We start from the raw sequence: 23,346 nt of genomic DNA, 5'->3' as shown, positions 1-23,346 counted from the left end.
AATGCCCGAAACGTCGATTCTCCTGTTCCCTAGATGCTGCCTGACCTGCTGCGCTTCTCCAGCAACACATTTCCATCTCTGATCTCCAGCATCTGCAGACCTCATTTTCTCTTCAAAGAAGGCATATGGTCTGCTTGCCTTCATCAGACAGAGTATTAGTATAAGAGCCAGCAGGTCATGTTAAAATTGTACAAGATTTTGGTTCGGCCACATTTAGAATACTGTGTAGAGTTCTGGTCGCCACATTACCAAAAGAATGTGGGCGCTTTGGAGAGGTTGCAGAGAAGGATTACGAGGATGTTGCCTGGTATGTGGTAGCTATGAAGAGAGGTTGAGTAGGTTAGAATTGCTTTCATTGGAAAAAAGGAGATTGAGGGGGGACCTGATTGAGGTCTACAAAATCATGAAGGATACAGACAGGGTGGATAGAGATAAGCTTTTTCCCAGGATGAGGGATTCAACAATGAGAGGTCGTGCGTTCAAGATGAAAGGAGAAAAGTTTAAAGGGGATACACGCGGAATGTACTTTACACAGACGGTGGTAGATGTCTAGAAGGCGTTGCCAGCAGAGGTAGTAGAGGCAGGCATGGTAGATTCATTTAAGGTGCATCTGGAGAGATGTGTGAGTAGGTGGGAGCTGAGGGACACAGATGCTTAGGAATTTGGCGATAGGTTTAGACAGTAGATTTGGATCGACACAGGCTTGAAAGGCTGAAGGGCCTGTTCCTGAGCTGTAAATTTTCTTTGTTCTTTGACAAAAAACCCAGAACCTCGGTGCCGTCAATTGAGAACTTAATTCTCACTTGAAAACTAAATTAGTGAATTCACCAGAACTCAATACTCTCTCACACAATGACATCCATTGCCTTCATTAGTTAAGAACCCTAAAACCTTTTTTTAAAGAAAGTAGCATATGCTGCCATCACTTCAAGTATTGCAAGTCAACAGATCTAAATGATCCCTCAACCAACAGAACAGATCTAAGCTCTGCAATCCTCCACATCCAGTTGTGAATAGTGGTGGACAATACCCTACTCACTGGTGCAGGAGGTTTCACAAATATCCCCATCCTCAATGGTGGGAGAGCCCGGCACATCAGTTGAAGCACTCGCAGTAATCTTCAGCCAAAGCTGTCGATCCATCATACCCTACTCACTGGTGCAGGAGGTTTCACAAATATCCCCATCCTCAATGATGGGAGAGCCCGGCACATCAGTAGAAAACATAAGGTTGAAGCACTCGCAGTAATCTTCAGCCAAAGCTGTCGATCCATCTCAACCTTCTCCATAAGACACCAGCGTCACAGATGCCAGTCTTTAGCATGTTCAATTCACTTCATATGATATCAAGAAGCTGTTAAGGGAAGTGCATACTCCAAAAGCTAAGGGCTCTTAACCACACACTGGCAATAGTACTGAAGACCTGTGCTCCAGATCATGCCTCACCTTTAGCCACGCTGGTCTGGTGTAGCTACAACACTAGTATCTCATGGACAATGTGGAAAATTGCCCGGGTCTGTCCTGTACACAAGAAGCAGGGCAAATCTAACCCAGCCAACTACCACCCTACCAGTCAACTCTTGATTTTTAGTAATGTGAGAAAAGGTCATCAGTGCCAGCATCAGCAATAACCTGCTCACCGATGCCCAGTTTCTGTTCCACCAAGGCCATTCACTTCCTGAGCTCATTCAGCCCTGGTTCAAACATGGACAAAATAACCAATTCCAGCCCTTGATGTCAAAGTGTCCTGGACCCAACCATCTTCAGCAGCTCATCAATGACCTTCCCTCCATCATAAGAAATGAGGGTGTTTGATGATTACACAATGTTCGGCACCATTTGTGACTTCTCAGATATTAAAACAGTCCATGTTCAAAACTAACAAGACCTGGACAATATCTCAACTTGGGCTGACAAGTGGCAAGTAACATTCATGCCACAAAACGACAATCTTCAATAACAGACAATCTAACATCGCGCGTTGACATTTGATGGAATTAACATTAAGGAATCATCTATTATCAACATTGAACAGAAACTGAACTGTACAAGCCATAAATAAAGTGGCTACAAGAACAGGTTAGAGGCTTGGAATACTGCAGCAAACAACTCACCTTCTGTTCACCATCTGCAAGGCGCAAATCAGGATGTGACAGAATACTCCCTACATGCCCTGTTACTCAATCAAAATCCTGGAATCCCCTCCCTAATAGTATTGTGGGTCTACCTGCAGCACATGGACTACAGTAGTTCAAGAAGGCAGCACACCACCATATTCTCAAGAGCAACTAGGGATGGGCAATAAATGCTTCCCACAAGTGAATATTTTAAAAAATCAATTCAAATCCTGGGATAACTTTGTTTTCCCCTACAGTGCTCCACTCCCAACACTTGGCTGCCTGCTTCCAAAATCTCACTCTCACGCAATACTTGCTCTCCAGCTGTTTATCATTCCTGCAAGTGAGGGAGCAGGCAAATGAGTGGGAGAGGGGCAATGAAGGTCAGGAACAGAGTAACAATGCAGGTTTTGAGCAGAATGGTGTGTGGAATGCTGAGCTGGGATGGCAAACGGGGCCAGCAACCGGGAAATTTGGACAGCGAGCAAGCAGGAGCTCCAAGCAATGCTGGTGAGCAGAGACCAGAAGTATTTACGGAAATTATTAAGTGTGGTGCAAGCGTTTCTCAGGTGTACAGTTGTTAATGGTACATACAGACAGTGCGGGCACTGAATTTTGGTTCCAGCTCCCCAGTGAAAATGCCAACTGAATCAACTTCCTGTTCCAATATGATTGTAGGTGATACATAGTTTAAGAAAAGGGATTTTTCAGAACAGTTTGGAAATTATTTTCACCTGAATGGACACAAGAACCTGGAATTCATTACCGCCGTGAGTAAAGCCATCCCAACAGGACCATTACAAAGAGCAATGAAGTGTAGGAAATGTGAATAAATCAAAAGATCCCAATATGGTGTCAGCCACAGTCAGGAATGATGGATCAACTACCTTCCTGTCAGTGCACTTCTCTCAACAGACCTGAATAAATAACCATGTAAGTCGGTTGCCAAAGGAGATTCATGTAGAACGCGACATATGTTGCAGGAAATGAAGGGGTTATGTTAGATAAGGGTTAAAACTTTGGCCTCAACTGAGACCTTGAGTTCATGTTGCACTACAGGTGACCCCACTATACACTCTCTCACACTTTGCTCAAAACATGCACACAATCTGCAGGCAATTAATACATGTAATATTTTGTAAATTCCACTTTGGAAATAGAACTAGTCTGACTTAAGATTGGGATACAGACTCTGACCTCACACTTTTAATGCATTGTCTGAGCTGAGGTGTCACCTTTTGTTATAAAACCTTAAGTTATCTCGAGAAGGTGACTTAAAAGAAGTTCTGGGATTTACATATTTATGAACCAAAACTTGCATTCTAAATGACGAAAGACTTAACAATCCAGGTTTGTTCAATATATCACTATATGACAATGTAATCTTTTGCTATAAATTCTGTGTCTTATGATCTCATACTCCACAACCAGCTGATGAAGGAGCAGTGCTCTAGAAGCTAGTGTTTCCAAATAAATCTGTTGGACTATAACCTGGTGTTGTGTGATTTTTTTGTCTTTAGCCATATAGTCAGTGATAAGCAAGCTATCAAAGTATGTGGGAACAAAGAAGGCATCCAAACCGTCACAAATTAGTAGCTAGAAATCTTTTTATCAAAGGCCTTGGGTGAAGAACAGACAATGCCTACAAAGACTGTGGGAAACAAACATAATATGGTATACCCAGGTTGACCCCCTTCAACAAGAATGAAAGAAAACTTGAGCATTAGTCTCTGTTCTCAGCTCAATGTATTACCTCTGCTGCCTTGCCATTGTAGAGTCGGAAGTGATTGCAGGCCTTCAGGTTCAGTGCGATTGTGCTGTCAGGGTAATGCTGCAGATAGACTGCCAGAACTTCCTGGGAAACATCATAGTAATCCAGTTTGTAGTAGCAGAGTGCTACATAAACATTTAAGGCCATGAACTCCCTAGCAAAACATAAAGGCAAAAGTTAGCAAGCTTGAAGAGCTATATTCTGCAGTAGCAAGGAGTGTCTTTGAGATGAGACATTGAGCTGAAAAATGTGTTGCTGGAAAAGCGCAGCAGGTCAGGCAGCATCCAAGGAGCAGGAGAATCGATGTTTCGGACATAAGCCCTTCTTCAGGATTCCTGAAGAAGGGCTTATGCCCGAAATGTCGATTCTCCATCCTTGGATGCTGCCCGACCTGCTGTGCTTTTCCAGCAACATATTTTTCAGCTCTGACCTCCAGCATCTGCAGTCCTCACTTTCTCCTAGATGAGACATTGAACCAAGGCTGCAGCTATCTATTCAGGTGGATGTAAAACAGCTCTTGGCACTATTTAGAAGAAAAGCATTAGAGATCTCCCTTGTGCTTTAGCTAATTTATCCCTCAGTTGAAACTTTATTGCTGGAACAGCACAGCAGGTCAGGCAGCATCCAGGGAACAGGAGATTCGACGTTTCGGGCACAGGCCCTTCTTCAGGAAGGGCCTGTGCCCGAAACGTCGAATCTCCTGTTCCCTGGATGCTGCCTGACCTGCTGTGCTGTTCCAGCAATAAAGTTTCAACTTTGATCTCCAGCATCTGCAGACCTCACTTTCTCCTCTAATTTATCCCTCAACCCATTTCAGAAAAACAGATTACCAACTGATACAACCCGGAGCTGAACCCCTCCGTTTATTAAACCAAACACCCAGAAAAGCTGGCCTCACCTCTTAATCTGTTAAAATATGTGCGACAGAGAACTCCCAAATTCCACTAATTAAAGAAAATAATATCAATTTATTTTTTAACTCTAAAAGTGAACAAAATTGCCCATAGTGTCAGGTGTATTAGTTAGGGGTAAATATAGGATAGGGGAATGGGTCTGGGTGGGTTACTCTTCGGAGGGTCTTGTTGGGCCAAAGGGCCTGTTTCCATAATGTAGGGAATCTAATGTAATCTAAAATTAAACAACTATCCACAACTGTCAAACCTCCTTTCTCTTAACTGCTTACTAACTGCGTCCAATTCTATAACAATATACTGTTCCAGTAAGACACTTATTAAAATTACATCAACTTAATTTCAAAACCACACAGCCGCTGCTTTCTGAGTATTTCTTCTCCTGGCTGAGGATCTCCCCGAGTTGACTTCTGTTTTTACTGCAAGTATGTTTCCTATGGAAATGTACCTTTTGATAGAGAGTGTTTCCTAATTTCTTGGAGAGCAAGATGTTAGCTCTCCATGTATTTCTGTCTTGATGGCAGTTGCTCTCTGACCAATTTTCAAAAGGTTCACATTTTATGCCCCCTCCCCACATCGGATTGTCTCATTGGTACGATGTTGGCAAAACAATAAGTTCAAATCCTGGGGCATATTTTAAACTAATTGGTTAAATTCATATTGTTATCAAAACAATAACCAAAACTCAGGTCTCCATTTCACAGCCAAATGTTACATATTTTCAATTTTCCAGTACACTCTGGGACTGCCATCCAGTCATATACACAGGTGCTTGTAATCTCTTAGCTCAGAACAGCATTCACATCTTCAACTTCATAACACTATTCATTATGACACTACTGCTTGCAGGGATTTTGCTGTTTGTATACTGGCAGCCACGTTTTCTACATTACAGAAGTGACTATACTACTACAATAGTTGTAAAGTGCTTTGGAATGTCTAGTGGTCATGAAAAGCGCCATGTAATTACCAATCTTTTTCCTCTTTTATTCTTTCAGAGATTTTATTATCTCTTCAACTAGATTTAAGAATAGAATCTCATATTTTGTTTCTAATTCAATGTGTCTCTAAGATTAGACTGTACATATTACCTCCTCATATCTTGAGTTTACTTGCGAACAAAATCCTTGTAATCCACAGTTTATTCACAGTGACTATATCACGGCCTTTACAAAAGTTTGCCTGATTGCTGGTGACACATCTACTAGCTGAAGCGTCTCCAGCTGTGACTCATTCAAATCTTATTTTGGTCTGTCCCCTTACTTCCTTTACACTTTCTGCTCCTTTAAACATCTCAACTTGTCCTACTCCTCTCATTTAGAATCCAGGCACCCAGGTTTGAAGTGTATCATGCTAATTTTTTTTTCTCCACCGAGCTATCTTCATAGCTTTCCTGCTACAGCCTTCACACCGAGAGGCTTCTGATTCTCAATGATTTTATATCTCATCTCAATTCATCATGTTCTGTTCCTCTCAGAGATCAATTTTTTCTCATCAAATCCTCTATACAAACTTATCAACCCATATAAACTTCTCAACCTAAATCAATGGCCACCCAGTTGACACTGCCATGGCCTTGGCCTTGCTACCTCATTAGTATCTGACCTAACATTTATGATGTAATGAAGACTGCATATTTCCACCTTCCCAAACTCTCATCCATGACTTTGTTACATCCAGTTTTGAATATTTTGATGAAATGCTGACCAATCTCTCTCCATTAACTTGACATCATCCAAAATATGCATAATAAATGTGATAATTTCTAGGTATTAGTGACATCTAAGGATGTAGGTATTTTGCGAAGAAAATAGCATCTATAATTCGATATTTATCTACTTACCTATAAGAGAATAAGTTTTCATTTTGCTTCCAGTACCATCTCTGAAGGGCTTGTGTCCCTTTACATAAAAAAAACTCCTCTGATCGGGAAAATTGCATCAAGGTAGAAGATCAGTCAGGATCTAGATGAATGGTGCAGCAGACTCAAAACGTTGAATGGCCTAATTCTGCTATTCTGACCTTTGGTCATGGGTTCTTCTTAACTAGGTTTTGAACTTGATTGAAGATCTTGAGTTATCACTAATTCAAGACCTACTTCTACCAGGCTTGTTTGCAATTAAAAAGACGAATGGCTTTTTCTGAACTTTCAGTTCCGCACAGTGAGATGCCTCCCCTCCATTTCATTTTCACTTTTTAAGGAAGTGACTCAGAAGTTCAATTACTCCTCCCAATTCACTAACCCATATGTCTCCCACTTGCTGCGCTGATGGGACAAGCAATTTCCATGTATCAGTGCTTCATTTATTTAGGGAGGCTCTCAGGATGTTGTTGCAGCATTTTCTCTACTCTCCGAATGATCATTTACCATTACGGAGCTTGGAATACTGCACATGTCATGCAGACAATGTGGCCAATCTATTGCATCTATTTTTGTGTAATCAATGCCTTGATACTGGGTATGTTGGTCTGTGAGAGGACATTCTCACTGGTACATTTATCCTGTCAGTGGCTGTGTAGCATTTTGCAAAGGCAGTGCTGGTGATAACGCTCTAGGAGTTTGAGGTGTTTGCTGTTTCATAATGCATACACAAGGGTGGAGATCACAGATGCCCTTTGGATTAGCTTTGTGCTGGGTTTAAGGCTTAGACTTCGGACAATCTGTTCCGCAGGTGTTTGCACTGACACACTGGATTCAATATTGGATTCCTGATGAAGGACTTATGCCCAAAACGTCGAGTCTCCTACTCTTTGAATGCTGCCTGAAACAGCAAACAATGTTCAATCACATTGATCTTATGGACCACATGGGGGGGGAAATGGTGGCATAGCCGTAATGCGGGCAGTAAACCATAATCCCAGGCAAGTGTTCATGGGATGTGGGCTCAAATCTCAACATGGTTGATGATGAAATTTCATATAAGTTTTAAAAATGGGAGTTAAAAACGATCCTAATGGTAACCATATAACCACTGATGATTATCATTAAAAAGCCATCTCATTCACTCATGTCATGTAAGAAAGAAAATCTGCCAGTCTTAACTGGTCTGGTCTGCACTTGATCTAGAACCATAGCAATAGAATTGTTTCTTAAATGCCCTTTGGGCAATTAGAGATGACCAAAAATTGCTGGCCTAGCTAGTGAGGCTCATAACTTGTGACTTTTTTTTAAAAACGTCATAGCAAAACCAATGGGCATCAATTACCACTCATCAATGAATGGTGAGAATGCTCAGTTAAATATGTTTCACAGACTATTTAAGTCATTCAAAAGGACAACATTGAAGCTATCAATTAAGGTGCTCAATGTGTTTTAGATTCCACTGTATTGTCTTGAAGCTGTCAGTCCTGCCATACTGAAAACAATTAAAGTATTTGGCTAAATCATTCCAGATTCATGAGATTAGGACGTAAGCATTAATTTGTAAAATATATCACTTCTCTAATAGGTCCTATGGACACATTAATAACTTGTTACTACTTAGTAAGGGCCATGCAAGCTCTACCTGGACTGTCTTGGTCAGTGTACTAACATGTTAATAACCTGATTACAGGTCATCAGTTTATTCTCTAACACGTCATTACATCACACATGTCCCATGTCACCTTATCACATAACCAGTAGCTTAGCATTATGCTTCTTCCTTGATATGTTCAAATAACACCAACTATGGAACCATCATGGGAATTACCGGTTGTCAAGTAAGATGCGTTTGTAGATATCAATAGCCTCCTGGTAATGGGAACGCATGTAGTGGATTGAAGCTAGACTGAGTTGATCTTCAGTGATGTCCTGTAGATTCTGGTGGTAGTTCATCAACCGCTTCTCGTCACTGAACTATCACAAAACATTTGGAATTCTATTATAGATTAAAATAAAGGCAGCGTGAATAGAAACGAGGGAAACAAACAGAACAGTGAGGGCACCACGAAAAGGAAAGACTTAGCAAAAAGAATGTGAAAGAGGAGTTGGGAGGTCATGTTGCAGCTGTACAGGACATTGGTTAGGCCACTGTTGGAATATTGCGTGCAATTCTGGTCTCCTTCCTATCGGAAAGATGTTGTGAAACTTGAAAGGGTTCAGAAAAGATTTATAAGGATGTTGCCAGGGTTGGAGGATTTGAGCTATAAGGAGAGGCTGAACAGGCTGGGGCTGTTTTCCCTGGAGCGTCCGAGGCTGAGGGGTGACCTTATAGAGGTTTACAAAATTATGAGGGGCATGAACAGGATAAATAGGCAAAGTCCTTTCCCTGGGATCGGGGAGTCCAGAACTAGAGGGCATAGGTTTAGGGTGAGAGGGGAAAGATATAAAAGAGACCTAAGGGGCAACTTTTTCATGCAGACGGTGGTGCTTGTATGGATTGAGCTGCCAGAGGAAGTGGTGGAGGATGGTACAATTGCAACATTTAAGAGGCATCTGGATGGGTATATGAATAGGAAGGGTTTGGAAGGATATGGGCTGGGTGCTGGCAGGTGGGACTAGATTGGGTTGGGATATCTGGTCGGCATGGACGAGTTGGACCGAAGGGTCTGTTTCCATGCTGTACATCTCTATGACTCTATAAATAAAATGGAACAAGAGCAAAAGATAGAAGAACAAAAGAAGTAAGTTCCCCATTTCAAGAGAGATTAACAGAAAAACACATAAAACAAGTGCGATAGCAATATGAAATAGAGAGAGGGAGAAGGGGGTCAAGGGCACAAAACAATAAAAATGTGTTAAAGGAAGAAAGGAGTGCAAGTACAAAGAGACTAAAGACCAAATTTATCTGTAAAACAATCAGAAATAAATACATAACGTAAAATAATAACTAGCATTTCTATAACAATGTTTACATCCTAAGCGTACCTCACAGAAGCATTTTCAAAAGTTGACAGAGAACCAAATAGAAATATATTCAGATCAAAGATCAAAAGCTTGACTGAAGATGTTAGCTTAAAGAGTGACTCAAAAGACAGAAAGGGAGTAAGGTGATGTGAAAAGTTTTCACTTGAAAACTCCAGAGCTTAGGACCCAGGCAGCTGAAGGCACAGTTGCCAATGATGAAGTGATTAAATGCTCAAAAGGCCAGAATTGTGGGGGGGGGTTCACATCCGTTGCAGCACTAAATGACAAGAGATGGGTATGGATGAAGGTTAGGACTGAAGTTGTCTGGTGATTTTGGAAGAACTTGACAATAGTAATGAGAATTTTAAACCTGAGGATGTTGCTTATTTGGGAGACGGTGTATGTCAGTGAGGAAAGAAAGAAACAGTGAGTGGGACTTTATGCCACTGACCATAGGTTTTGGGTGACCTCAAGTTCAGGAACAATAGAAAATGAGGTCTGGTCAGGAGTGCTTTGGAAGCTAGTGGTAACAAAAGTTTTTTTTTAATATTAACTATTGCATATTAAACAACTTAAGGAGATTACCTTGTGAGCCAGGTGAAACAATAGGCGATTCTGCAATCGACTTTTAGGAGCTGAAAACAGAAGGAGTGGGCTTCAATTTCTAGTTATTGAAAATTTTGTTCCTTTTGCTTCTAAATTTTTAAGCAATAAGTGCACAGCATATCTGAATCTGGACTGCACTGCCTGGAAATGCGAAGGAGGGTTCAATTAAGTGTGACGATGTAGTCCCTTTAACAAGATTATTTTGTCCTTTTTTTCCAAAGGAGGTCGTAAAGGCAGAGGGGCTGAAATGTCTGAGCTAGAACCTAGTTTAACAATGGCAGAGGGAAGTGGTCAATTCCCTCAGTTCAGGTTTTTTCTAGTTTCTTTTAGCTGTAACAGTGAGAAGCTGCCTCAGTGCAGGAAAGCGCCAAGCTTCAGCAGCTGGTTCCTGACAGGCATTTTCTCAGAAATATTTTTGGAATTTGTTTCCTCAGGTCTGTAAGAACCTGTGTTTGAATTTACCTTTTGCTAAGGGACATGTTTATGGGATGTTGCGGGAATTGGAACAGCTCCTTAGTTAAGTTGCTATATTGAGTCGGTTGGAGTTTCAAATTAAGTTATTCTAAATTCCTGTTTTTTTTTGTTCGTGTTTGAACTGTAGTGTTTAAATAAATTCTGTTTTGCTTAAAGTCGAGTGGTTTGACCAGCTGCATCACTCCTGGATTATCCACTTCACATCTGCCTTTAAAGTAAGAAAAAAATTAGGGTCTAGGCTACCTTCTTGAAATATTTTGAGGGGGGTCTGGCCTGGTCTGTAACACAAGGCATTCATGAGAGAATTTGATGATCATTTGAACAGAAGTAAAGTGTAGGGTCACAGGAAACAAAATTATACTAACTGGATGGGTAGATGAATAGAAAGGGTTTGGAGGGATATGGAACAGGTGCTGGCAAGTGGGACTAGATTAGGTTGGGATATCTAATCTGCATGGACAAGTTTGACCGAAGAGTCTGTTTCCATGCTGTACGACTCTATGACTCTCTCAGAGGGCTATTCTATTAGCATTACTTCCCCGTGGCTCTACAATGTTTTTTCTAAAAGGAATCGAGATCCCTTTCAAAGTTACTATCGAATGTGTCGCCATAATACTTTAAGGTTAAGTTTTCCAGAACTTCATAACTCACATTAAAGTCTTCCCTCATCTCCCTTGTAGTGTTTGATAATCATTTCAGCTGTTGATACATCTATCAGTTGAGTTTCAATCATCTGGTATCTAATTCATTAAAATCCCTTATATAAAATGTTCACTTAAACTTTTCCACTCCAAGGTGTCACCTTTCATTGCTGCCTCCTCTGCCTCCTTGTACATCCCCAGAAAGAAGTAAGTACATGCTAGGTTCACCCAAACATCAGGGTGACAGTCTTCATTCTTTGTCAGGGCTTCATATTCCTAAAACATGCAAATAGAGAAATATAATAAATCACATGTAGCTGAGACAATCATATCCTTCTGCACAATCCAACAGAATTAACTATGTCTATTTAACAATGCCACATTATCTTTGCAACAAGATAACAGCCTTCAACTCACTTAAAGAAAGATATAATTTCATGTACAGTTCTCATCACGTCTCAGACACCAGTACGTCCATGTGTTAAATGATAATCTGCGCTCACTTAATCAAAAGAAAGCACATTTCTGTAAATCAACTAATAATGCATTCTGCAATTGGTCAAGGCAAGAAGCCATGTTAATTATACATGACATCCAGCCACCAGGGACCAAACAAGAATAGATTGGGGGACTGGATATCGATTTATGGAAAACATTTTCACTCTATTTGCCAATGGTAAATGGTAAAGTAAAAGCAAAAGCAGGATAATGCAGATGCTGAAACAAAAATAAAAAAAGGATGACATATTCAGCAGATCTGACAACTCTGTGGAGAACAAAAAGGGTTAACCCTTAAAAATTACAAGCTTTTCTTGGTTTAGATACTCCAGTCTCCAGATAGAAGTTCAGACATGCCTTATACATGTGTGTGGCAACACATTGGACATCCCAGTGCACTGGCCACACAATTATTGCCTGGGAAGTTTAAATTCCAATGGGAAATTATAGAATATCAAATTCTCCAAAAGGTTCTCAACTTGAATTAGAGTCGGACAATTCAAAGGATTACAATTTACTTACCTGAACAGTTAGCCAGGAAAAATGAAAAGGATTAAAACCTACTCTAGTACCCAACTAATTATAAAACAGAAGCTCTCAATCGCTCTCATTGACCCAACTTCCAGCTTAAACAACTGACCCTATTATTCTATCTTCCCCATGGACACACAACAAAGGATACTTGACAGACCATCCCATTATCCCTGAAGACATCTGACTGATCCCCAAGAACACCCGACCAAACAGCCCTGCCCCCAGATACCCCCCCACCAACAGATGCCTTACCTCTACAACTTCTCTCCCATTACTCGCAGATAGCTGAAACCACCATCCCTCTCGAGATGCCTGCCCCACCCCGCCCTCTCACCTGCTTATCTGCCATGTATACCCCCTCACTGAGTTGCCACCTTACCCCCTCAACCAGCAGGCATACTATCCACTCGCTCACCCAAATCCTACTTTCTTACCCAAACACGTGCCCACCCAATTTCCATTCCCATTTACTTAACACACTTACCTTCTCTCAGTAGCTTTTGAAGTAGCCCTGGGATCTTTAACCATTTTGGAACATGGCAGCTATTACCCTGAAAAAGGGACACTGATTCTGCGATGACTCATTCTGATGCTAACTGCATCTGTTGTAATAGATCCTGCATTAGAAGTTTGGCTAGTAAAACCTGGAACTAAGTGTTCTATTTTTTGTCTGATCTAGGTCAGAAATAGGGATTCAACCAGATCAAAAAATTCAGGGCTCCATTTCTCTCTCCAGAGGTAGGGTCAGAGTATTTACTGTTAATCAAATCCAAACATGCTGCAAGGAAAAGAATGGGGAATGTTATGTACTAGTGAGGTGGACACTGGGTTAATCCCATGATGGTGACAGTCCACAGATTTAGACATGCACTTGTCTTCAAAGTCCTGTTGCTCAGCAAAAGGAGTTCCAATTGCTGTTCAGCTGTAAAATAAAATCCTACAGTCCAATTTCTGACACACTATGCACAATATAGTGACAAAAGGCTTTTGCCCAAAACGTCGATTTTCTTGCTGCCTGATCTTCTGTGCTTTTCCAGCACCACACTCTCAACAATATAGTGACAGTTAGGTTGGACAAGATTTAATTGCTGCAGATTTTACACAGTTAAAAAGTGAGAAGCTGCATTAATTTGCTTGAGAAGGTGGTGGTAGACTGCCATCCCCGATCACTGCAGTCCTTGTACTGCAGGTAGATCCACAATGCCATTTGGAAGGGAATTCCAGGATTTTGACCCAGCGACAATGAAGGAACAGTAATATATTTCCAAGTCAGGGTGGTGAGTGATTTGGAGGGGAACTTGGTGGTGGTGTTCCCATGTACCTGCTGCCCTTGTCCTTTTAAATGGTAGTGGTTGAGAATTTGGAAGGTGCTGCCTAAGGAGCCTTGGTGAATTTTGGCAGTGCATCTTGTAGATGGTACACACTGCTGCTACTGAAGCGGTTGTGGAGTGACTAAATGTTTGTGGATGTTGTGGTAGTGAAGTGCACTGCTTCATCCTCGATGGTGTCAAGCTTCTTGTATATTGGTGGAGCTGTGCTCATCGAGGCAAGTGGACAGAATCTTCAAGTTGTACTTGGAAGATGATAGACAGGCCTTGGGAAGTCAGGAAATGAGTTACTTGCTGCAGTATTCCTAGCCTCTGACCTACTATGTTTATACGGCTAGTCCAGTTCAATTTCTGGTCAACGGTAACTACAAATATGTTGATATCCTGGGAGATTCAGTGAAGGTAACATCAAATGTCAAAGAGTGATGAATAGATTGGCTCTTATTAGAGGTCATCATTGACTGGCATATTGTGAAACAAGACTGTTACTTGCCACTTATGAGCCCTTGCCTGGATATTATTCAGGTCTTGTTCAATTTGGACATGGACTACTTTAGCATCTGAGGTGTCACAAATAGTGCTGATCATTGTGCAATCATCAATAGATATCCCCAGCCCTGACCTTATAATATGGGAAGGTCTGCAGTCTGAAGATAGTCAGGCCTAGGGCATTACCCTGATAAAATCCTTCAGAGATTTCCTGGATCTGAGATGTCTGAGCTCCAACAACCACAACCATCTTCATGTTTGCTAGATACAATTCTAACCAGTAGTGAATTTCTTTCTGATTCTTATTGACTCCAGTTTTCCAGTATTAAAGCATTTTAATATATCGGCTATGAGGTCTTTCTGATACGTGGAAAACATTTAAAATGTCAAAGTTTTTTCAAGTTTTCCCCTACCTCCATGGCCCTCCTATAATCTCCAAGGTGGAATGCACAGTATCCCATCCACAAGTCAACGTCTTCCTCATTCTCCCCCACATGCCGCTTGAACTGAAATAGAAAATGAACAGTCACAGAGAAGAGATCTTCCCACCAGTTGAAATGAAAGGAGCTACAGCTCTCAGCAATCATGGATTCATTATCTTAATGGGGAGAGACTTTGGGTGCTCTAGTGCAGGGAGATCTGGGTGTCCTCATTCATGAGTCCCAGAAAACTGGCATTCAGGTACAGCAGATAATAAAGAAAGCAAATGGAATGTTGGCTTTTATAGCTAAGGGAACAGAATATTAAAGTAAGAAAGTATTGTTGCAACTATACAAGGTATTGGTGAGACCGCACCTGGAGTATTATGCAGTTTTAGCCCTCTTATTTGAGCAAAGATGTAGTGGCATTGGAGGCAGTTCAGAGGAGTTCACTAGATAGATCCCAGAGATTAAGGGTTTGTCAAATGAGGAGAGATTGAGCTAAACTCTCTGAAGTTTAAAAGAATGAGGGGAGATCAAATGGAGATATTCAAAATGATAAAAGGTCTGGATAAAATAGACATGGACCAGATATTTCCTCTTGTGGGGCATTCTAGGACAAGTCTTAGAATAAGGGGTAGCACTTTTAAAACAGAGTTCAGGAGAAACTATTTCTTCCAGAGTGTTGCGTATCTGTGGAATTTGCTAACCTGAAGTACGGTGAATGCTGTGTGAGTAAATTTAAGAAGGAGTTAGATTTTTAATTGGTAATGGGTTGAAGGTAAATGGAGAGAAGGCAGGAAAATGGGGATGAGGAGTATATCAGCCATGATCGAATGGGGGATTGTCTCAATGGGCTGAATGGCCTAACTGTGTTCCTATATCTTATGAGGTTATGCTGCGTATACAGCATTGTGCCAAGTTTAAACGCAAAGGAATGGAATTAAATCATTCAGACCCCAGACCCATATAACCTGCCTTAATTTTATAATCTTTAACACTCTTGCCCAAAAAAAATCAATATGGCTATCAACTGATCTGCAGCCTCAATAGCTTTTTAAGGAGGGAGAATTTCCGATTCCCAGCACCCTTTGTGAGGAGACATGCTCATTGACATCACTCCTAGACAACCAAGCTCTATTTAAAAGTTTGGGGTTCCTCCCACCAGAAAATACAATTTCATCCTATCTATGCATTTAACTCCTTTAATCATGGGACCCACAACATTTATATCACCCCTTAATCTCTTTTACTCCCGTGAATACAAGTTTGTTACCTACAATCTGGTCTTAATTTAAGCCTTAAAATTACAACATTGTTCTGGTGAATGTGTCACATGTCCATTCCTTCTTGCGGTACAGTGCTCAGATGAGAGATCAGTATCCCAGATGGTCTTAGGTTACAGAAGATGTAAATGGACTGGTCAGATGGCCAGCTCAGTGGCAGATAGAATTTCACTGAAAAGTGAGAGTTGATGCACTTTGGAAAAAGTAACAAAATAAGACATTGATAGCAGGACACTAGAAAGCTCAGAGGAACAGAGAGATCTTGGGATGCTTGTCCACAGATCCCTAAAAGCAGCAAGACAGGTTAATAGGGCAGTTAAGAATGCATATGAGACATTTGCCTTTATTAATCATGGCATTATAAGAGCAGGGAGGTTGTGTACAGAACTTGGATTAGTTTTAGTTAAAGGGCCAGTAACAGGGGGCATAATTTTAAGGTGAATGCAGGAAGTTTAAAAGTGGTTTGGAGCAACGTTTCGTTCCACCCAGAGGGTAGTGGGAATTCGGAACACACTGCGGAGGGTGATAGAAACAGGAAACCTCACATTCTTTGCGACATATATGGATAAAACCTGATAACGTTAGAGGCAATAAGCCAAATGCCGGAAAATGTGTCTAGTGTAGATTTAGAGTAGTTTTGTCATTGCAGACCAGATGGGCCACAGGACCTCATTAATATAGAAATCTATGATTCTATAGGAGAGAATGAGAGCTCTGTACAACTAAAAGATTTCTTTCACCCTTTGTACAGCAGTCACCTTTAGATAGACCAATATTCCATTAGCCACTTATGTTCGAACTTGTATCCGTGTAGTCAGTATATGCCCATGGAAAATGGCCATTTGTATTTGATTCCCCAAATGTTTGGACAAATTTGTAGTTTCTGGCTTTTCTCAACTTGAAAAATGCTCTGACCTATCTTTTTTAGATCCAAAGTGGATTACACTACCAATGATACATTACGTGCACATACACTCTTTAAGGTCAGAAGGGTAGCTGCAAATCCACTCAGCATAAGAGGCAGCAATAGTGCAACCCTCCTGGCCTGAGAGAATTAGTATCACATTAAAGGATCAGTTAACTAGATGACCAAGAGTTGTTCAAGGAATCACTGCACACAACACAATAGATGTGGCATTTCCTTTGTCAGAAACTGTGTGCAACTGTCAAAGAGCAGAAACAAAACCAGAAAATACTGGGCATACACAGCAAGTCAGGCAGCAACCTGATCTACTGAATGTTTCCAGCATTGTTTTGTGTTTTGGAAGAGTTAGATAAGATATACTGCTGCTCTCCACTTTTCATAAGGATTTGCATAATAAGTCTGTGGAATGGTTATAAACAGAAACCTTTCTATATATAGAGGAATTAATTCATATCTCTGATTGTTACCGTGTGCAAATAACTGATCAGTACTTCTAATACAATAGCAGATTTGACTTAAAACATGATTAATGGTTTTACAGGATCAGTGGTCTCCAAGCCAATGAAATATTACAGCTACACAGAGCTATTCACAACATGTATGACTCAAATCTGAGTTCCAGTGTAAGATGAAAAGGAAAAGTTCCTCTGGTTGTTACATATCAGCTGAATGTTAAATACAAGAAGAAAGTTTCCTCTAAGATATTTCTAACAAAGGGTTCTGGAACAACTAGAATTTCCACTCAAATCTGTGATCAGAAGGAAATTCTACTAAGCTTAAAACATTGCTCATACATAGGGAAAGAATTATTTGAACAAAATATGGACACATTCTTTCACATCTACAGGCTGAATACATACACCATCTTTTAAATAGTAAAGTCATCCATAGTAAAATTAAAATTATATATGTTGAGACAAAGGGGAGATAATAGGAGGACCAGAGAGCTTCCTTGTATGATTATTCAATGAGCTATGAACAAAGTGAGATTAATGGAAAACTGCAGAATTCTGACGGTTTATTTTATAGGTAAACAGAGGTTGCAGAAACCTTCAGAAGTTCAGATGTTTAGGAATGTGACTTTTACAGTTTAACATGCATAAAAACTGATTTGCCTGGAATAATTCTGATTTATGGGAGTGCTCATAGAAAGGTTGAAGTTGTACACTGATTTTTTTGCTCATAGGGCATTCAAAAAAACTTTCAATTAAATACATTTTTTTGATGTTTTAATATAGGAAATGGGCCAACCAATGTGCACATATCAAGGCCCCACAGGGTAAATTACCATCAGCTTTGGGACAACAACAGAACTGCTGGAAAATCAGTAGGTGTGGAATGAAAGCAGAGTTAATGCTTTGAGTCAGTGACCCTTCTTCAGATTTCAGTTCTGCAATTCAGAAATTGTTGTTTTTTATTTCAGATTTCCAGCATCCACAGTTTTCTTTGGGGGGGATATTGATTTAGAACCATTGGGCAGAACATTAGGGAAACTCTCTCACTTCTGTTAATCTAACATGAGAGGGTTGCCAGCTCCAATACTGCAAACCCCTTTGATTCGGCAGAGAAGTGCCAAACATCAGATGTTCACGTCTTTGGACTACGACTTGAATGGGGAGGTAATGGCCTTGTGGTATTATTGCTAGATTATTAATCCGGAGACCCAGATAACATTCTGAGTTCGAATCTCACCATGGCAGGAATTAAGCATATAATGATGACCATGAAACCATTGTCCATTGCCAGGAAAAATTCAACTGTTTCATGAATGTCCTTCAGGGAAGGAAATCTGTTGTCTTTACCTGGTCTTGCCTACAAGTAATGTTTTATGTTGATTCCTGAAGAAGGGCCTGTGCCCGAAACGTCGAATCTCCTGTTCCCTGGATGCTGCCTGACCTGCTGTGCTGTTCCAGCAATAAAGTTTCAACTTTGATCTCCAGCATCTGCAGACCTCACTTTCTCCTACAAGTAATGCCAGACCCATACAACTGTGGTTGACTCTTAATTGCCCTCTGGGCAAATATGATGAGTACTAAATGCTGGCCTAGCCAGCAATACCCACACCCCATGAATAAATAAAAAATAAGTTACCTCTAACTTGGAGGAGAAAAGCACTGCCAACTGAATTAAGGCGGAGGTCAATGAATCTCTTACTTTTCATTTGCTTTATAACTATGAACGAAGGTTACTTTTTCACTCAAATAATATTGCAGTGGAAGGACAAAATGCCTAATCTGAACATCCGGTTTTACCTCCAGCAATGTCAGGGCCCCTGAGTAGTCTCTACTGGCCAGATATTCCTCCAGCTTCGGAATCTTTTTCCCCTTTTTCTTCTTTTTATCCATCTGCAGCGTTTCCCCACCAACAGCAGGTTTTGCACGTGACAGCATCTGGTCAGAAAAGAAAGTACTGATACTCACTCCAGAAGGTTTTGGCTTGAATATTAACACAAACCTTATAATGGTCTCTGACCAACTGTATAATTGAGATTACAGCCACCAGAGACAAACAAAAGCAGATAGAACAGCAAACATCTCCTTGGTAAAGGACTTAGTTTTAAAATTAGCTTTGGCTCCCAACTTTACTCTCATATGTTTCACAGGACTCCATTTCTGCAGATAATCAGCAACCAGGCTAACTCGATGTCAGATTGGGTTCTAAGTGACCATTCTTCCTTGCAGCATGATTAGTGAATTCCTGTGGATTACAGAGATGCCAGCCCCTGCTCTCACCCAAACAAACAGTCAACTGTATTCTCCAGTGAAAATCAAATTAAGAATGGAACTCAGGATCCCTCATTACTTCCATTCCCCAGTGTCTACTTAAAAAATGAAAGTCTGAGATGTTTGTTCTTTCACCACTTTGGTTTAACAAAAATTGAGAATTGGATTATTACCTGAAGAGGAAAAATAAGGCAGGGAATTGTGACTTATCATGTTTCTCTTGCAGAGAATCAACATTAATGATGGGTTGAATAGCTCCTCTGTAATCCATTTCATGATTCTATGGAAAACTTTATCAGGAATCATTCCTGGTACATTATCAATATCCTAGGAATCATCATTGACCAGAAACAACTAGAACAGCCATATAAATATTGTGGCTACAAGAGCACATCAGAAGCTAAGCATTTCATGATGAGTAACACATTTCCAGTCTCCCCAGTGTTGATCTGTCATCTAAAGGCACAAGTAAAGAGAGTGATGGAATTCTCTCCATTTGCCAGGATGAGTGCTGTTCTGAAAGCACACAATAATTCAGCACCATTCAGACAAAGCTGGCTTGATAAGCACCCCGTTGCAGTGGCAGTACAGTGTACAGAAGTCACCAAGACTTCTTCAAATCACTTTCCAAACGCACAATTTCCATTTCCAGAAGAACAAGGGTGGCAGATAGATGGAGACACTACCACTTGCAAGTTTCCCTCCAAGTCACACATTGTCCTGACTTCAAATTATATTGCCATTCTTTCACTGTCACTGGGTCAAAACCCTGGATCTCCCTTCCTAGCAACACTGTGGATGCATCTACAACACATGGACTACAGTTGTTCAAGGTGGCAGTTCACCACCGCCACTACCTTCTCAAGAGCAACTAGAGATGAATATCAAAGACTGGCCCAGCCAGGAATTCCAGTGTCCTGTGAATCAACAAAACTATAACATTCTGGGTATTCATATGTTGAAGTGATATTTCTAAACCATCTCTAAAGACACAGTGTGCAAAAACAGGAAATAGCTAGGATGGAAAATGTGGGTATCATAATATAGCAAAGCAAAGTAAGTCTAAATTTCAGTGGTCTCATAGGAATGTACAGACATTTGTCAACTATTGCACTTAGATACTGATCTGGATCTTGCTGAACAAAGATTTCCCAAACCCATGCTGCTATGTATTTCTTTCAGGATACAACACATCTTTCGCAGAAATATGCAATGCAGTATATCTTAAAGAAACTGACAGAGCAGAGTCAGAAGATAGGAAACATCTTTTGTTTTTAAAACAGCACTATGAGTTGATAAGTTTAAAGGTCCAGTCGTGTGAGTGAGTGTGTAACATAAGTTGTCAGGTGAGGTGAGGTGAGTAGATAGTTGAGCTGAGACAGTTTGGAAAGGGGTAGTTGGATCAGATGGAGGCAGTAGTTAGTTGGTAATCATGTCAGGTTACAGTCAGGAGGGGAAGTTAAACAGGTATTGGACTAGGTTCAACCTATCTAATATTTCCTGAGTAACTATACAGGTAATATCAGGCTTTTATGGTACAATTGCGATTTGTCACATTTCTGGGGCAGGTAGAACTTGAACCTAGGTCTTCTGGCCCAGATGTAGGGGTAGTACCACTGTGCCACAAAACCTGCTTGTTTGTTCTCCCACGATACTCCATGCAATTGCCAAACAACTGTAACTGCCCTAGTGTGCTATACAACTTATCAGAGAGCTAAAGGCAATAATAACTTAATAACTTTAGAAATGTTTTAAATATTTCTTTGATGCATTTATTTTGAATTAAACATTTGTCCAGCCACATTTAACAAAGGCATCGTACACTACATACTGCACTTCAGTTAAGCAATAACCATATTCCAAGTCGAGACTTTAAAAGGTCGGATATTCAGGATCTCATCCATGGACTTAGTCTTCTTCAGGGTCATCGTATCGTTTGTGACTAAGATACTGATTGAACGACTTTATAACGGGCCTTCCGGTTCCCTGAAAATCCCGCGATTGATGCCCGGCCTCGGATTTCCCAAAGCCACTCTCTCTTCGATGGAGAGTGCCTGGGCCTCCCTCAGACCCTTCCCAGACCAGGCGCAGAGTTTTGAACGGCGGAGATCAGGGGCAGGAATTCACGGTTGAAACGGAGCTGCGGGTGCGGGGCGATCCCATGAACTCACCATTTTGTCGCTTCTTCCAACTCCAAGAAAACTAACCGCCCGCTATTGCCGTGATAGCAACGAAGCCCCGCCTCCCCGCGGCTATCATAGCAACCGAATCCCGTCTCCCTCCGGGCTGTCATGGCAACAAAGGGTCACCACCCCAAATCCGGTCGCAGCGACACAGCCCCGCCTCCCCATGGGGTTGTCATGGCAACAAAGGCCCGCGCCTCGAAATCCGGGGGCAGCGACAAAGCCCCGCCTCCCCATGGGGTTGTCATGGCAACAAAGGCCCGCGCCTCGAAATCCGGGGGCAGCGACACAGCCCCGCCTCCCCATGGGGTTGTCATGGCAACAAAGGCCCGCGCCTCGAAATCCGGGGGCAGCGACAAAGCCCCGCCTCCCCATGGGGTTGCCGTGGCATCAAAGGCCCGCTCCTCCAAATCCTGTCGCAGCGACACAGCCCCGCCACCGGATCCTCCCGACATCTTAAGACATATGTTAATAGAACCTAGTAATTAAATCAGAAATGCCTTTGGAATAGTTGTAACTCTCGAGAAACTCAAACCCCAATGTTTATTTCCTCAGTATGCCGAAAAACTGTGGATCTGAGCTGCTTCAGTAACTCTGCATATACTAAAGATTTTTTTGTGAATAAAGTATAATTTTGCAAAAATAACTTAGGCACTTTAATGTTCTCAATGCATTTCACAACAGCATTATAACACAAGGTAAGTACTGTATATAAATTAGCTTGAAGGTTTGTTTTCAGACGTTTCGTCAACATACTAGGTAACATCATCAGTGAGTCTCCAGTGAAGCGCGGGTGTTATGTCACACCTCTCCATTTATAGTTCTTGGTTTCTTAAAGTGGGGAGATGTCACTTATGGTTTTTTTGAAGGTAAATAGGGTCAAAATCAATGTGTTTATTGATGGAGTTCTGGTTTGAATGCCATGCTTTAAGAATTCGCGTGCGTGTATTTGTTTCGCCTGTCCTAGGATGTGTGTGTTGACCCAGTCAAAGTAGTGTCCTTCTTAGTCTATATGTATGGAAACTAGTGATAGTGGGTCATGTCTTTTGGTGGCTACTTGGTGTTCATGTATCTTGGAGGAAAGATTCCTGCTAGTTTGACCGATATTTTTTACAGTTCTTGCATGGTATCTTGTAAATGTTGTTAGTTTTGTGAGAGGTATGTAATGTATGTGGCTGTTTAAGTGTGTTTAAGGTCTGCAGGCTACCATGATGCCAAAGGGTCTGAGTAGTAGGGAAGTCGTTTATGATATATCTTTGATGTAAGGTAATGTGGCTATAGTTTTTGGTTGCGCTGTGTCTGCTTGTTTGGGTTTGTTTCTGAGGAATCGGCGTATTGTGTTTATTGTTGTAGACAGGGGAACCTCGATTATCTGAACATGACGTGTAGTCACTATTTCGTTCCGATAATTGATTATTCGTTTAATTTCCTCCTGAGGCTTGGAGTTTTTAAAGTCTGCTCCCCATTCAGGAGACTAGCAGCAGCACAAAGCACATGAGCCCCCACCCCCCAACCCCATGCAACACCACACCCACCTGCCACTGCCCCCAACCTCATCCAACACCGGCCCCCGCCTCCCCTGCCCCCAACCCCATCCAATATTGGCCCCCGCCT

The 23,346-nt window shown here is 41.3% G+C and overlaps 2 protein-coding genes across 5 annotated transcripts in view; one reads left to right on the top strand and one right to left on the bottom strand.

The window, feature by feature from the left end:
- Window positions 1-21,900, bottom strand: part of ttc26 (tetratricopeptide repeat domain 26) — a 91,540-nt gene extending 69,640 nt beyond the window's left edge. Inside the window, exons 1-7 of one of the 4 annotated variants that reach the window (XM_043679967.1) lie at window positions 21,721-21,900; window positions 19,079-19,216; window positions 14,610-14,702; window positions 11,509-11,623; window positions 10,212-10,261; window positions 8,491-8,636; window positions 3,870-4,041 (exon numbers count right to left, since the gene is read on the bottom strand). In XM_043679967.1, coding sequence (XP_043535902.1) covers window positions 3,870-4,041; window positions 8,491-8,636; window positions 10,212-10,261; window positions 11,509-11,623; window positions 14,610-14,702; window positions 19,079-19,216; window positions 21,721-21,723 — 717 coding nt within the window. In that variant the 5' untranslated portion in view covers window positions 21,724-21,900. The other 3 variants (XM_043679964.1, XM_043679965.1, XM_043679966.1) reach the window with 3 other exon arrangements.
- A 125-nt stretch (window positions 21,901-22,025) lies between these two features.
- LOC122542318 (heat-stable enterotoxin receptor-like) overlaps window positions 22,026-23,346 on the top strand; it is a 186,771-nt gene continuing 185,450 nt past the window's right edge. Inside the window, exon 1 of the mRNA XM_043679963.1 lies at window positions 22,026-22,430. The gene's annotated coding sequence lies outside the window, so the exon portion shown is untranslated. The remainder of the gene's footprint in view (window positions 22,431-23,346) is intronic.

Source organism: Chiloscyllium plagiosum, chromosome 39 (assembly GCF_004010195.1).
Source record: "Chiloscyllium plagiosum isolate BGI_BamShark_2017 chromosome 39, ASM401019v2, whole genome shotgun sequence".
Classification (NCBI taxonomy): Eukaryota; Metazoa; Chordata; class Chondrichthyes; order Orectolobiformes; family Hemiscylliidae; genus Chiloscyllium; species Chiloscyllium plagiosum.
This window is presented reverse-complemented; position numbering and strand designations above follow the sequence as displayed.